This window comes from Phanerochaete carnosa (genome assembly GCF_000300595.1).
Source record: "Phanerochaete carnosa HHB-10118-sp unplaced genomic scaffold PHACAscaffold_6, whole genome shotgun sequence".
In the NCBI taxonomy this organism is placed as follows: Eukaryota; Fungi; Basidiomycota; class Agaricomycetes; order Polyporales; family Phanerochaetaceae; genus Phanerochaete; species Phanerochaete carnosa.
This window is the reverse complement of record NW_006767633.1, coordinates 571,426-586,997: the sequence shown is the minus strand read 5'-3', so window position 1 is coordinate 586,997 and position 15,572 is coordinate 571,426. Positions and strand designations below refer to the sequence as shown.

The following is a 15,572-nucleotide window of genomic DNA, read 5'->3' as shown; positions in this document are numbered from 1 at the left end:
GGGGCACTAGATGGCATGCGGTGCTGCATGACACGTTCTGGGCATTGTGCATTGCACAACAGCAGAGCGAAGGTCGAGTGCTATTGTTGGTGTGCTGGCCCGGGGCATGTGGCGACACGCAGCGAGTTGTGTATCAGTCTCAGGCTGACGTCACAAGCATGTTGAGTGGTCCTTGGGCCTTGTGTCTGGGTTGTAGGCAGTGCAAGATGAGGGGTAGAGAGCGCCAGCCATGGAGTATACTCCATGGAAGACAGATTGCTACTCTGTGAGATTCTTGTTTGAGCACAACACCAGAGCAAGGATCATATATGAGCACATGGGAAACTCTGACCTGGTATTTTGGAAGTGCGGAGGGACTGGATGTGGTGGAAATAACTGCGAAGGCTTTCACCACTCTGTGGTCTCATCCGTTTAGGACGTTCCTAACTGATAGTTTGTGTGTTTAAGTGTTGTATCGTTGAAATATGAATGAAATGATTATATTTGCAACGGTTGATACTCATACTTGGATGTTGTCGAGGGCAGTGGCCCAAAAGGCTCGAGTGCAGTGGGCCGGAGGCAGACAGCCGGAAGCTTTGCTTACAAAGCCGTGCCGCTTTCAGCTGACCAGAAGCGCTCCAGGGAGTGGATGACCTAGGATGACCTTCCACCAGCATAGCTGGTGACAGGTAATTTTGTAAGCATTAAATTATGTACAGACATGTTCAAGAGCAATAAATCTTTCAAATTTTGCGCCATCCTTCCCCTAGTAAACTAATTTCACCTACAGACAAGTGCTTGCTAAGTCTTGAGAAACCTGTCGTGCATGATGAATGGTATGGGCTATACTTTCCACCATAATAATGACTCCTGAACGAAGACTGGTTGCAAACACGCCGCATCTCGCCACAGCTTCATCTGCCTGCTCGTAACACACCTATGCAATCTGCCTATGTACTTATAGCCCTTATACAATGCTGCTATCTCTCCTGCTGTGCTATAAGCAACTCATGTTCACGCTCTGCTAATAGTACTACGCCAAGGTGTTGATGTGGTTGAGCAGCCGCAGCGGGAACAGGATCTCGCTCAGGATCTCGTACTGCGCACTGCACTGGGGGTACTTCAGGGCGTTTGACAAGTGCGAGGCATCTTGCTGTGTGTTGCATATCCAGTTCAGGAGACAGCTCTCGTGCGTGATCAGGGTGCACTTGCACGGGTGGACCCATTGCACCCAGGGCTCCGACGGCACTACATAGGCTGTGAGTGAGCAATGGAAAACCGTGTGGGTCAGCTGTGACGAAGGAGACGCACGGTCATAGTATTCCTCATCATATGTTACAATGTTTTCCTCACCTGCATTATCTACCCAAAGCGACGCCGCTGACACCTCCTTCCCATGCTCCCATATGATCAATAGTCAATTTATGCAAATTTCGTCCCACAACTGTACCCTAAGAAAAGCCGTCGCAGACTGATTACAGTTGATCATGTAGTATATATAATAGGCAATATAATCTGTATGAATGGATTGTATCACGCTTGCGTGCTCGCGACGACGTCTGGGAAAAAGCTTCGCGAAATCGGATGGGGCGGGCGCAAGCCTACTGCACACAAGTTTGTTCGTGCCTTGGGAATTAGACTCATAGGCGCCGGCTGGCACATTAGCGCAAGCTCGGGTGCAATGGCTGATAGTCACGTGACTTTTGAGCGTGCACGGTTCGGTCCATAACCCGATTCTAGGGGAATCGGAATCGGTAGGGTTGTACAAGTGCCCGATCAGCGCCACCTTCCATGTCTACTTGGAGAAAACGTCGAGCGAGTACAGCCGGAACGAGCAGATCCGTGCCTCCGAGCCAATTATCATCATCTTGGGTGTGTGTGGAGGTCGATCTCTGCCCGCCTCCATTCCACCGTCCTCGAGAAACTGGGTCGCCTGCGCAGTAGCACACTCATCATACGGCATTGCGGCCATATCCGGCAGTCTATTCCTGAAAGACGGGCTTCTCCTCGCCTTCTCCAAAATCAATGCAAGAACGACCGTCGTCCCGATCTCTGCATACATTGAGCAGAATGTCTGGGAGCTCAAAATGGCTTGCTGGTCCGATCAACCTCAGCGGAAATACGAGGATTGCACCCCTGTTCTCGAATCTGGAAAGGGTACCGGCAGCTCCCTAAGATACCGATGGTCCTTTCGTGACAGGTGTTTGTACGAACATGAAGGCGAGGATCACACTATGGTCGGAAGCTATGCGGCCGTGTGTAAGTGGCGTCTTCTTTCCGAAGGTATCTGTCTCAGCTGACATTATTATGTAGGTCGTACGGAGAATTACTTGGAGATCATCAACACGTTCGAGCGCGGCGAGTTGGAAATTACATTAGGTGGCACTGTAAGTCTTGAGCTCTCGGTGGGCACCTCCACGGACTGGCGGTATGTGCAATCTTTGCTCTGTCTTGAACGCGCTAAGAGTCCGTCTGCTTATTGTGGTAGCTCGAAGTCGAGTGCTATATGGGAGGCCTCGCTTACCATGCGCTCTGGCACCAACGGGCTGAGAGTCACCGTGCTTCAGCCTCGCACACACTTCCCCAAATCAAATTCAATAGGCGAGCTACCTCCCGGAGTTACACACGACCCGGTGAAGCTCCTGATGGGGATCGTTCCCGAGGTCATCGACTTAGCAGAAATATTGGACGAGTTGAAGATTATCGACCGGACATGGTACGGATGTTACCCTTCTGTGGTGGCTCACACCCTGGCGCGACCAGTCATCAGCCGCAATGGAGACTTAATTTTCGAAATTCGTCCTTTCTCAGCGCCAAATTTTGGTCCAGGCTCCGGTCTTGGAAGGAAGTCCGTGTTAAAAAGTCAGTTTGGCCACAGAATGGAGCACAGCCAGGCACACCCCATAAACCCTGGAGATCCGGGTCTCGGTACTTCTCACTATCGCATTGATACGCCCACTGCTGAAACCCAATCTCTCTAGTGAAAGACCGGAACATGTCCGGTTCGAAGAGCACGGAGCCATACAGCGAAGCGCGTGAGTCGAGTCGGACTAACGAGCTTGCTCTGATTATTTATTGGGGCATTGTGAATTCAAAGTCGACTCGTCCGAAGCAGCTACACAAACTCAGAAGACGACTAAAACTTTTGCGGACAAAGAATATCACCTACCCGACTTATACATGCGACACAGATATGGACATGACATTGGCTGAGGAAGGACCTTACATGTCTGCGATGTCACCAGGTTTTGGCTCCACGATCGATTCACTTCCACCAAGCATACCTGATTCGCCAGCATCCGACCTCGGGAAGGCAAACATCGACTCGATCCGCAGCTTTGATCTTTGGCCGACGTCCTCGTCGTCCCGCCATCAGACCAATGGTATGCAGGAGTGCCGGAGCGCTCTAGATTCGGTCAATGAAGATGGTAAGCGCAATGTTACCTATTCTGATCATTTCCTCATCTCTTTTGGCAGAGGAAGTGCTATCCGCACCGCAAGAAAGTGGTGATTTCAATGATCAAGACGCTAACTGTAGCAGCTCCCCAGCTCAAGACTTGTCCTCCCTCCACGACCCAGGTCGCGGCTCCGCTGGAACACCTTCGTCGGACAGCGACGGACTCTCCTCCTTCCTGGGCGCGGCTGCACTCATTCAGATCGCTGACGAATCACAAGTCATCCCTTCCTCTCAGCCGCAGAACATAGCAGATGCCATAAGCAGCCATCCTCACCTGACGACGCCTTACACCTCAGCTGCAAATGTGAAGGCCATGCCGACGACATCTCCTGCCTCAGAGGCTACAGCTATACGCCCCACGAATCCTGCAGGTGATCGTGCTAGGGTGCCAGGACTCTCCCGTTACTCTCCAAGTCTCTACTCCTCACCTCTCTCGATCTTCAAAAGCACCTTCGCCACTCAGCCGTATACTGGCCGCATCACGCCCGCAGCTTCATCCTCCGGCTTAACAGACATGCGTCAGAGCACGCGGAGCGACATAGACTAGCGCAACAGACAACTCGGTAACACGAGCGGCCATACGCACGATCGAGATCTGCCGGCTCATCAGCGCGGGAGACTGCTGTAGAAGCGTACCGAGTCTCTTCAATCTTGTATCTATGGCTTGCGCAGTGTCACGCTCCTACCATTGCGAGCGTTTTTTGTAGTGGCCAGGCAGAGTTGCGGCAAAGCACATAGCTTGGATGGGGATATGGTGGAGTGTCCTGATCGTGAAATGGATGATAAATCACAATTTCCAAAGGTAGTCGTGCTGTGAGTACGCCTCGTTCTGTGCTGTTTACAGCCAGCTGTCACGGGAACACTAGACTCCACTTTCTCAGCTATCTCGCTATGGGGTTTTTGTTTACACCACCAAGTAAAATGTAGATGCAGACCAGGGCTGTCAAGCGACTCCAGTATTGTTCTTGTAAGCTTAGACAGCATCTGAAATATCAATCAATCTGAGCGTACGGAGGGTGCTGAATTCATCTTTCCTCCCAGGAAAAGGCTGTGAGGCGCGACTCTGCAAAGAAGTGGTTGTTCGAGGTGAGATACCGCGCATAAAGAACTACATCTAGGCCATAGGAAAGTTTACTGATAGATACATAAGACGAACCCCGCGTGTGCGTGCGCCGGGCTTGACAGGCGCACATACGAGGGGTTGAGCGTCGACGGATAGGAAGACACGAGCCAGTCGGCGATGCAGGACAGTGGCAAGTACATTGAATTTTTTTGAACTCTACCGTAGAAAAAACAAGGTAGTCTGCATGGTCGATACTCTGGTTCGGGGATGAGACATCAATACCACCTACGGGCGATTGAAGGCGCTGACAGCCTGCCAACGAGTTTTGCGGGAAGCTCATGGTCAAATTCATGATGCAAAACAAAGTCATTTCCGACATGCTGCATCAGACACCGACGCATGCAGCGCATCACAACTTCCTCGGATTTGCGGAAGCAATTTCTTGTCAGATCACTACGGGGAGAGGTTAATTCTGATTTTGTCTCGAAGTCAATTGGCACCTTTATCATTGACAGGTTTACGGGCGAACACCAACTTACGGCTTTGAAAATCCCCAGTCCGTGGGCACGTCTTCGAGGATGACAGCTTTTAGATAACAACCTAGAAGAATTTCGAGCGGCGAGCCCTAGCAGATTCTGTTGTAAATGGTATCCTGCTACTCTGGGTAGCGACTTAGGCGTTCTCCTGAACCAGACCTATCTGCAAAATGTTCCTAGACACCAGCGCAAGACGAGTACTTACAGCTACGACAAAGTAATATAGGCCGGCAGGTCACTAGTAGAAGAGGCCAACAATCTGGTGCAGGCACGGCCGGCTAAAAGCTGGAACTAAGACGGAGATTCGTTCACGCCAACTGCTGGGCGTCTGATCGAAGTACCCTGGTTCTCTGGGACATTAGCCTATAGTGATGTTGACAGAGTGGAGACTGATGCTCGCCATAGATTGAATCTTTGTACAAGCTGCAGGAGTGCCATGTGCACCGCTGCATGATATATGCCCAGAGAGACAGATATCTGAACTGCCTATGGAGCTTGTTCAGCAGCAAAACTTCCAACGGACAACTGTCGTCAAATTGAGTGAGGCCCGTTCCCCCGAATTCCGTCACTCGGAAGCAGACGGGACCAATTGGCGCGACATGACACTCATCGGGAGTTGATCGATGATCGAGAGTCCGAAGGGGTTGTGCCCTGGATTGCGCATCATGGCACCCGGGCGTACATGCGAAGTCCGAAACACTCTTCGGCACAACGACATGCAGCTCAAAAATAACAGACTACCATGAGCAAGTACCCTAGATTAGGTAGAGATCCTCATCCAGGTTAAACGCTGGAAAAATGGATCGTCGCGAGAGGCACATGCCAGACGGCCAAACGACAGCGGGCGAGGCAGTCTCTAGCAGACAGTATTCCGCCCATGCTGAGTCTGCCTAACGAGCTCGGTGTTGCGGAGAAGCATCTACTGCTTCCGCGGGCTTCTCCGGACTCTTCATAACGACGATTGGACGCTGAATTTGACAGGCCAATCGCACTGCTCTCGCAGGCGCGGACAGGTGATTGTCGCGCTTCGCACCCTGACACTGCGTGCTTCTGCAGCTCGCACTGCACCAGGTCTTCACCGAACGGAACAAGGCGATTTTCCATTCTGTAGGATACGACAAGAGCTGGAGCAATAGGTCACGACGTGAGGGAAGCTTGGGGAAGATCCGAATGTGAACGGGAAGGAAGCGGTGAAACAGTCTCTGTTACATGCAAGAGGACTGTTGAACCCGAGGCCAGAGCAAGGCCAGAGAGGCTCGACTGCATGAGTGCGGCATTGCCGAGGCTGGAACCAAAAGCGCTCGTAGTGCGGCGGCTGCCGTTGTTGTCTCTCTTGCTCGTGTCCAGCACTGCTGTCTGCCGCAGCCCACCTTCTCGTGCCTTACCACGAAGCCAATTGGCCTGAATATGAGCCGTGGTCCGCTGTTAGAGTTGTCTCTTGCTTGTATCTAGTCAGTCTCTGATTGTTACGAAGTTACGGTATCCCACAGGTGCACCGCTGATCTCGGATCCATCCATGCCCCGGTGCGCCAAAAGCGGCGCGCTCAGTACGCAATTCACAAGGTTCGGCTAAGCTCTTGCAGTCGAGGAAAGGAACAGAAACAAAACCCCTGCATTGCACTCGAGTTGCCGCAGCCCGGTCTAGCTCCCCCGCTGCTCAAACATCTCGAGGAGTTCATCACAAACCAGAGTAATTTTGGACATGCAGGCCGGGGTGCTTGTCGGCCTCTGTCGTCCTCCTGGATAATGATAACTAGCATGCCGCAGCGGCGATGGGATTGATCCCAGCTTCTGATGAACGCACTGACAGCGTCTATCCGAGCATCTGCCCCATGGGCAAATGCTTCTCCTGCCGCATCTGTGCCAGGTCTTACGCCAGGGTGCAACGCCGAGGCGGTTAGGTTCGGGTTTACTGTGAGTAATTTGATGATAGCAGCCCGCAGACAAGAGTTCCCATTTGGTTTGATGCTCATCATGGGGAACCTGCCGGCGAGGTATGTCCCCCTCCTTATAAGACCCCCGGCGCAACGCCTTGACCTTTTCTTTGCGCTGCCGTTCCCAGCCCGGCTCCCTTAAGGCGACCATTCCCCCTCGCGGCACTCTTCCATCTCCCCCACCTCTTGCACGCTAATCGAGAGAAGAAATGGCGTACCAGGTCAGCACGATGAGGCCCAATCAGGTGGCGGTCACGATGGTCGAGCTCGCCGTGTACAAGCACGAGACCCATCCGCTCCAGATCTTCATGAAGGCGGTAAGCCCTTTCTTATCTTCGCTTCCGTCCTCCCTCGTTGATCCCACGTCCAGTTCACCGCTGGTATCCTCTTGTCATTCGGTGGACTGCTCTCCGAGGTCATCCAGGGTGGTGCGCCAACTCTCACCGCCTCCGATCCCGGAATCGTCAAGGTGCTCGGCGGCTTTGTCTTCCCCGTCGGATTGGTCATGTACGTCGTCCGTTGCACCCTAGCTACCCGGAGCGCCGTGCGCGGGTTGCACAGCTTGGACGCTGACGACGGGTTTTCGCTCCCAGGATCGTGCTCGGAGGCCATGAGCTTCTTACAAGCAACATGCTGGTGCGTTACTCCCCATCCGACTTGCACCCGCAAGAAGCCTGACCGGGGCGCCAACGTCACCCAGGTCTTTCCCATGGCTGCCATCAAACGGGCAATTCCTCTCTGGTCGCTGCCACTCAACTGGCTCATCGGTGAGCACCCCTCGGAGCGCCCGAGGCGCCGTTGACGACAACCATTAACCCACTCTTCTCGCAGTCACCTTCGGCAACCTAGTGGGCAGCCTGTTCTTCGCGGCGATCATCACCAAGTGTATGTGCCTTCCTCCAGCTGTCATCCTTATACCCGGGTCTCGTCCGTCGCTCTGATTTTTTGCCCTCTTATAGACAGCGCTGTCATAGATGACGACCCGTATAAATCTTTTGCAGTGTCGTTCGCCCTGTAAGCGGCATTTTGATTCGATGTGCGGGGAGATCGCGATCTGACGTTGCTCCCCAGGAAAAAGGCGTCGGAACCGGAGTGGCACCAGATCTTCCTTCGTGGCATTGGCTGCAACTGGCTCGTCTGTATTGCTGTTTGGCAGGCGTACGGCGCTCGTGACACTATCTCCAAGGTATGTGCGACTCGCCTTCCGGTAAGGGAATGTTGCTGAGAGTCGATGCAGATCGTCGCTTGCTGGTTCCCTATCTGGATCTTCGTCGCCTGCGGGTTCGACCACGGTCAGCAGCTTTCGTTCTTGCTGAGTTTCAGGAACTAAACTCTCGTTGCAGTCGTCGCGAACATGTTCTCCGTCCCGCTTGGTATCATGTATGGTGCAGACGTACGTGTACCGCCTATGACCCCTCCGCCAGACCTAGGCTGACCTCTGCCGCGAACTTGCAGCTGACTGTGGCAGAGTACATTCGCAAGTGAGCACAGCCAAAACATTTCATGCGGGGGCAAGTCTAACGACGACGTTCCCACAGATCCCTGATCGCGGCGTACCTCGGCAACATCGTGGGAGCGCTTTTCGTCGGTCTTCCCGCGGTGTGGTGGTATCTCGGCGACTACCACCCGACAGACTCGAAGCTCAGCAACCTTGAGGGCGGCAACAACCTATCGCCGTCGCGCGACGAGTCCAAGGATGGTACGGTTCAGGAGATCCTCCGCGTCGACAGCAAGCGTTCATGATTTGTTGACGTCTCCCCCCTTTTGTGCTTTGTAGAGCTGAAGACGTCCTGATACATGCACGCGCGACGCTGCCGACATGATTTGATTCGTTTGATGCCTAATTATGCGATGGAGTGGCCAGTTTTTTTTATTAGTCCATGTATTACTAGATTTAATGTGATGCTACTTCTCGCGAACTTGAGCACATACTATTTACCCAGCTTCACTGTGGTAACGGTTGCACTTCATAGTCACCTAGACGACACCATGAAAAGCGGTTGAGGATCATGCATCGATCAAGGCGCACATCGAGATCCTGGGAATGTGTCGGGCTGCCAATCAGGAACCAATCAAGTGGAGAGCCCTGATGCCAAGTGTATTGGCTTTCCATAACAAGGCATAGGGCGCATCAATGGCGCAGCCCGACACCCTTCGGCGCTTGTTATTTCTGTCACGACCACGACGGCGCGGGATCTATTGGTAGTGAGTTCTGCCCATTTAATCCTCTACTATGCATTTATTCGTTTTGCCGTGCAGATATAGTGCTATTTTTTTTTTTGCTGAAATCTTCAGGGGTTGCTGAGGATGCAGGCATTCCACTAGCGGGTAGGACGTTTCCAGCTTGAAGACGTCAGTCACAGCGGCTCGACAAGTTTACTCGGAAATGGGTTCTCTTTTTCACCACTGCCTTCTACTATTCAATTATCACTGGATAAGCTACTACTAAAATCTATCATCTGTGCTGCGTCGCTTCTGCTCGCACTTGTCTACATGCATCTCACATCTGCCATGACGCTGTCGAAGAAGACGATGGTCGTCGCTGGCCTCCCCGTGCACATCTACTCTGAACGGCACCTGACGGAGCATAACGGGCCTGTCGCCATCATGTTCTTCCTGCACGGCCGCACCGGCAGCGCAAAGGGCATCGAAGGAATCGTCGAGGACACCTTGAAGCAGGTCGGCCAGAAGAGGCGTTGTCACTCCAAATTGGCGTTAGACCTGATCGTGGTCACATTTGTAAGTAGTTGAGTTTGGTCAAAAAGAGCGGCTTGTGATAACAGCGGTTTTGCAGGATCAACGCAACCATGGCGACAGACTCGTCGATGCGCACGCAAATGGTGCTTGGAAGAAAGGCAACAATGACAGACATGCGTATGCTCTGATACATCTCCTATTTATCACGACATTGATATATTTCCACATAGAATTGATATGTATGCTATTCAAAGTGAGCATCCGACTGACAGTTTCGAACAAAACTCATGTATCTATTCGCTAGCCGGAACTGCCCAAGACGTCTCCTACCTCATTGATTTCCTTCCTTCCTATCTCTTCCCTGCCGGTGAGAGGCAGATAGCCCACTGGCTGGTCGCAGGGAAGAGCCTAGGCGGCCATTCAACTTGGATCGCGCTCCGTCACGGTACGCACGCGACATGCCAGGCACCGCCCGGACTAACCTTGCACGCACCACAGAACCCCGCATCAACCTCGCAATCCCCATCATCGCCTGCCCAGACTACATGAAGCTCATCACCAAACGCGCCAAGTACTCCGGCGTGCCCCTCGAGCCGCCGTACTTCACTGACAGCCTACGCGCGTACATCGACAAGCACGACCCGGCACGCGCGCCGTACACCGCCAACGACACCTCGAACCCGTTCTGGGGCAAGAAGATCCTCGTCATGTCTGGTGGCAGCGACCCGCTTGTTCCGTTCACGTACTCTGAAGAATTCGTCGAGGGCCTGAACGTTGGTCCCGATGGGATCAAGAAAGTGGTTGTCCAGCCTGACGCCCAACACGAGTGTACGCCGAGCATGGTCAGCGAGATGGCAGATTTCATCTGGGAGAACTGTCTCAAGGTGTCGGGCAAGGAGTAAGGCCAGGGCAGGAGCAAGCTTTTTTACTATCAAATGCATAATGTACACGTATGAGTTAATTTCTATCAGTGCTATCAGTACATCCATGCCGTCTATATCAGTCGTTTTTGCCCGCATACCTCCTACCTCAGAAGCTGAATACCTTAAAGCTGAATTCCACTAAAATAAATCACTGTCGCTGGTAGCACTGTCACTTTCATCCTGACCCCAAACCGCGAACGCCCTTCGCGGGTGCGTGTCCCCATCGAACCCGACGTGCGCCGTGCGCTCGCGCGACCGTCTTCGCCTGTCCACAGGCGACGTTGGCGTCCGTGCGCTCTCGTTCTCGATGTCCCGGTCACGCGGTATCCGATTCCTGCTCCCGTTCATCCCGTGTGGCGAGTGTATATCGTCCCGCGCGCCGCGCTCGCCTCGCAGGGTGGCCTCCCTCTCCATGTGATTCACGCCTGCCACGGACGTCGAGCTCGATGACGAGAACACCTCCGGTGCCTGGAACTGCACGTGTCGCGGCGAGAGCCTCGGCGGGTGTGGGTGTCCGTTGGTGAAGCGGTCGGGTGTCTCGATGCCGGACTCGGTGCCCGGCCGCGACCGCGAGCGGCGACCCTTCTTCAAGATAGGGCTTCCCTGCGCGATCGCGCGCGCCGCGATCTCTGCACGCAGCCGATGTCCCATCTCGTCAAACTCTTGCTCGGCCGCTTTCTCGCGTCCGATCTGCTGCGGCAGCACGCCGATCTGCCCCTGCGGCCTGTCTGGACTTGACTTGGCCTGCGGCGACGACGACTCGGCCGACGACAGGTCATCAATGTCGAATTTTTCATCTTCCTCGTTCTCCTCTTCCGTCGTGTCTTCTTCGTCTTCGATTGCCTCCTCCGGCGCATCGGCGGATGCGGTAGACTGCGATGACGAGCGCCGCCTGTGCCGCTTCTTGACCGGACTCTCCTCAACGACAACGAAAGATTTTTGCCTCTCTCGTTCGTTCCATTTGAGCGTGCGCGAGATAGATTGAAACCAATCAGTCGACTGGCTGATAGAGCAGACCGTGGGGAAAGGGTACTTCGAAGCCGTGACCTTGATATGATCACCCTCTGAAAGGCAGTCAGACAGTATCCGGATATGTACTAGTCTACACTCACGCTTGAGCTCGATGCGCCCGCGACCGTCAAACGATGCCCACGCTGTGCTGCGAGAGTTGAACGGTACACAGATCCGGAGTTCCATGGTGTCGGGTAGGAGCATGGGCCGAAAAGACAGCGTGTGTGGGCATATGGGCGTGATAAGAATCGCCGGTATTTCGGGGTGTACCAGGGAACCGCCCGCAGACAGCTGTGGGAAATTAGCCGCGAGTAAGGCCGAAGGGGCTAAAAAAAGCTCACCGAATACGCAGTCGAGCCGGTGGGTGTCGAAATCGTCAGGCCGTCGGCTTGCACTGTCGTCAAATGCTGCTCGTCGCCAAAGAGCTCGAGCAGGCTGACGTAGGGACTCGGGCCGCGGTCGACGACAAGGTCATTCAAGACCTCAAACGATTCGACCGGGCGTGTTGTGAAACACATGATCTCCTTGTCTTTCGTGCATTTGCCGTCTGGTATGCCACCCATGTACCCCGACTCGAGCGCCTCCCAGCCGCTCTTCTCAAGGTTCCTCATGAGGATCTCGCCTGTTTCGGCCTTCTTAATAGCCCGGCGACCCTTGCCGGGCTCGGGAGCGATGGCACGGTAGACTGTGCAGGTGAAACGCATGCGAAGGTTGACGCGGATGCCGGCATCGATGGCATTGTCCATGACGGCTTGGTGGTCCGCGAAATCAAAATTGGTCAAGAAGCCGAGCGAGCCGAGCGCGAAGGGAAGCACGGGTGGGACAATGCGCTGGAAAAGCCAGGAGGTGAACAGTACGGTGCCGTCGCCGCCGAGGGTAACGACGAAGTCAAATAGGTGTGGTTGACGGCTGCACATTTCAGGAGTCCAGTAGCGTAGCTGCCCTTCGGGCATAGTTGTGTCGCTCTTTGTGCTTGACATAGACGCGAGAGAGGAGCTGCTGGATGAGCGACGGCGGGGGACCGGCACGAAAAGCTCGGGATGGTCCTTTTCCATGCCAGCCGCGTCGAAGCGTCGGGACGTCTTCAGCTGATGGTCGACATAGCTGCAGCGAAGTTTCAGACACGGTAAGCTGGGTATATGCGTATAGAAACATACACAATCAGGCCCCTTCCGCCCTTACGGGGCTTGAGCATTAAGTAGAGAGCCAGCTCTCTCGTCAGCTTGATGAGGCGATTATCTCTTGCCTTTGTCACAATCAGGATGGATTGGATGTTCGAATGCACACGGGTGCGGCCTGAAAACGTAAGCCCGCGGCCGAGATAGAGATCAAGAATGGGACTCACCGAGCTGCTTGCTCATCTCGCGCACGCCGACTGCCGTCTCAGCCAATTGCTTCGTCAAACTGCTCGCCGTCTCATCCTCGTCCTCATCAGCATGCAGATAGCCAGTCTCGTAGGCAGGCTCTGTGACGGTGCCATTGGGGTAGCCCTGGCCAATGGGATTCACGTCGCCCGCCTTGGGCGGTCCGTCGATGCGGGCCTCCTGTTGCGCCTTCTGGTGCTTGATCCGTAACCATTCCGTGAAAGACGGTCCTTGGAGCTGAGAATGAACGAAACAGGGCGAGCGCATGGGCGAAGATGCTCGTCGTTCGGATGCAACATACGGGGGATGTGGGGACTTTGGATTTGGCGTCAAGGAGTTTGCTAGTGGGCTCGTCACGGACATGGTGTGTGCGTGACCATTCGCACTTGGAACAGCCGTATTCGGCGTCGAGCCTCTCGAAGATGTGTGCATGATGGGACTGACGTTGGGGGACGGTTGGCTGTCGATGACAATGTCGGGTTTCAAACCTGAAAAGGACTGCTGAATTCGAAGGTTCGACGGCCGACTGTTTCTTCGTGAGAGCGAAGGACGATCGAGGATGTCTCGGTCGACGATCAGGGGCATGGGACTCTGAGGAGGCGTCGAGAACGTCTCAGTATCGGCAGCGGGCGAGAACATCTTGTGGAGCGGTCGAGTAACGGTCTACAGTGGTGAAATGGGAAATGAAGGCTGGAAGCTGCGAACTCTACGAAAGATATACGGCCTCGGCACGGCAATATAGAGTTGTCCAGACAACCAGGAGACTGCAGAAAGATTTGGAGGTCGCCGAGCTCTAAGAAGTAGTCGTCAATGAAGCTGACTCAAAGTGTTGATGGGGTCAGTAGAGAGCACCCTGGCGAGATCTTGGTCGTCATTTTATGATAACGGCGGGGTCTGCGGGAAAGACAGGACCGGTAAATAGTGCCGCATTCGTACGGACGTGGCGGTTTGTGGCAGCGCGAAAATTCGAGGTGGGCATCGTTGTTGGCCATCTGGACAGTTACCATCAGACACGGGCAGTAACGGAACGAGCAACGATCTCTCGAACGTCTTTCGGCCCCGGCATCCCATCTGCTCTCAGGTCTCACTGTAGAGCTCCAGCAGCTATGCATGTATCTCTGACAGGTTCTCACAGGGCATCGGCTGCAACACCTAATAAAGGTGGTAATGCACACCCTGAGACGCTGCAACACCGACGCAGCAGATGGCCAAGGACTGCGTGTTGTTACCCCGCGCGTCGCTTGAGGGGGAAAAGTACAAAGCTGTCTTATATGCACTACGCGACCGAAGGCGCAGTATCAGTGTGTTTCATCTGATATAAGTATGCTACCCTATCGCACACGTTCGTCGACGAGATGTCGGCAGTCCCACTTGCCACCAGAAAGTCCACCATGGGTAATCGGCATTCACACGTTTACCAATGAATAACGCGCGCTGACATCCTGAATTCTGGATAGAGCATTTACCGAGTATAGCGAGACGTGGCAGTTGCAAGACAGGATATGAAGGTTTCGGTTATACATTTCTCGTGCCCTTGCGAACAGACTGAGGTCTCTAAAAAACGCAAATAGCCTTGGGCCCGGGCCTCACGTGAGTACACGCTACTTAATGTATGCTGTGAGGAACGTTCACAGTACAAGATTGAGGATGACCAGAATTACTAGTTGGGCTAAGTCTGCGAAAAAGAAAAAGAAAGTCGTATGAAGCAACAAGGCGATGACTGTCTCTAAAACTTTAGTCTTCGCTCAGCGAGACATGAATAGCCACAGGGCAGATGATGTATATTAATATCGTTGAACAACGTCAAACTGTCGAAGAACATGACGAAGTGATGCCAAGAAATCATTATTTTGGAGATTCGACAGCAGTGCGTTGATGTGCGTTGAGGAAGGGCCCCAAGTCTCGCTGAGCACGGATCTGGTCGTCGTTGCTGAACATCGGTACAAGATCCTCCGTCGTGCCCCGCCACGCCTGCCACGAGTTCCGGATGCGCAGCAAGTAGTGTGAGGTTCATGTCTTCCTTCGCGTAGCGCCGGCACCTTTTGCGCGTCTCGTCTATGTGCAGGTCGAAGACGGAGTAGGCCATGATGCGAAGAGCCTCGGCAGCGTAGTTGGCTTGGACCAGGCCAAAGCCGGACATACCGCTAGGCGACGGTTCATTTGCTCTGTCGTCGTGGGCCTTGTATCTTAGATATTACTAAGAGATACTTCGCCCATCTCGACCTAGAAACTTCGTTCGGCCTCTTCCACGGGTCGCCAGAGTCCAAGTAACTGCTGGGGCGTCTTCATAGAGATCGCATGAAGGCTTGTCTAGCAACGCAGGCCTTATCCTCGCCAGGAACTCGAAGAAGTCGTTCGCGGCTTTGCGTTCGCCGGAATACTCCCTCTCCCCTTGTGAGCTTTGTGCTTCGCATAATGTCGGCTATGCTTGCTCTCCAGGTGCAGTTTAACGACAGCTCCTTGCTTGGCACACTTCATCGGGGTTTCAGAATTATTGACGTTGCTTGAAGACGGGACGGCAGACACGGACTATGGGCGACTGAGATGAGAGTTGTGCCCAGACGACGTCAGCAGATTTGTAGCGAGCCTGCGAATGTCTAAATACGAT

The 15,572-nt window shown here is 53.8% G+C and overlaps 4 protein-coding genes across 4 annotated transcripts; 3 read left to right on the top strand and 1 right to left on the bottom strand.

Moving 5' to 3' along the window:
• The first annotated feature begins 1,813 nt into the window (after window positions 1-1,813).
• Window positions 1,814-4,227, top strand: PHACADRAFT_209845 (uncharacterized protein). The gene is made up of 5 exons (XM_007396659.1): window positions 1,814-2,238; window positions 2,293-2,407; window positions 2,468-2,907; window positions 2,961-3,407; window positions 3,457-4,227. The coding sequence occupies exons 1-5, from the start codon at window positions 2,067-2,069 to the stop codon at window positions 3,981-3,983; spliced, it is 1,701 nt and encodes a 566-aa protein (XP_007396721.1). The 5' UTR covers window positions 1,814-2,066; the 3' UTR covers window positions 3,984-4,227.
• Window positions 4,228-7,097: 2,870 nt separating this feature from the next.
• Window positions 7,098-8,905, top strand: PHACADRAFT_257587 (uncharacterized protein). Its single transcript, XM_007396658.1, has 12 exons — window positions 7,098-7,286; window positions 7,340-7,476; window positions 7,563-7,605; window positions 7,670-7,736; window positions 7,801-7,854; window positions 7,929-7,983; window positions 8,041-8,155; window positions 8,207-8,261; window positions 8,313-8,362; window positions 8,425-8,450; window positions 8,508-8,668; window positions 8,747-8,905. Exons 1-12 carry the CDS (start codon window positions 7,179-7,181, stop codon window positions 8,761-8,763), a joined length of 888 nt encoding a protein of 295 aa, XP_007396720.1. The 5' UTR covers window positions 7,098-7,178; the 3' UTR covers window positions 8,764-8,905.
• A 557-nt stretch (window positions 8,906-9,462) lies between these two features.
• Window positions 9,463-10,568, top strand: PHACADRAFT_29286 (uncharacterized protein; the record flags this gene model as incomplete). The annotated part of the gene is made up of 4 exons (XM_007396470.1): window positions 9,463-9,708; window positions 9,764-9,843; window positions 9,897-10,111; window positions 10,165-10,568. 4 exons carry the CDS (start codon window positions 9,463-9,465, stop codon window positions 10,566-10,568), a joined length of 945 nt encoding a protein of 314 aa, XP_007396532.1.
• On the bottom strand, window positions 10,569-13,891 carry PHACADRAFT_257583 (uncharacterized protein). Its single transcript, XM_007396657.1, has 5 exons — window positions 12,946-13,891; window positions 12,758-12,896; window positions 11,942-12,704; window positions 11,702-11,891; window positions 10,569-11,653 (listed from the first exon to the last, which is right to left on the bottom strand). Exons 1-5 carry the CDS (start codon window positions 13,394-13,396, stop codon window positions 10,728-10,730), a joined length of 2,469 nt encoding a protein of 822 aa, XP_007396719.1. The 5' UTR covers window positions 13,397-13,891; the 3' UTR covers window positions 10,569-10,727.
• Between the last annotated feature and the right edge of the window lie 1,681 nt (window positions 13,892-15,572).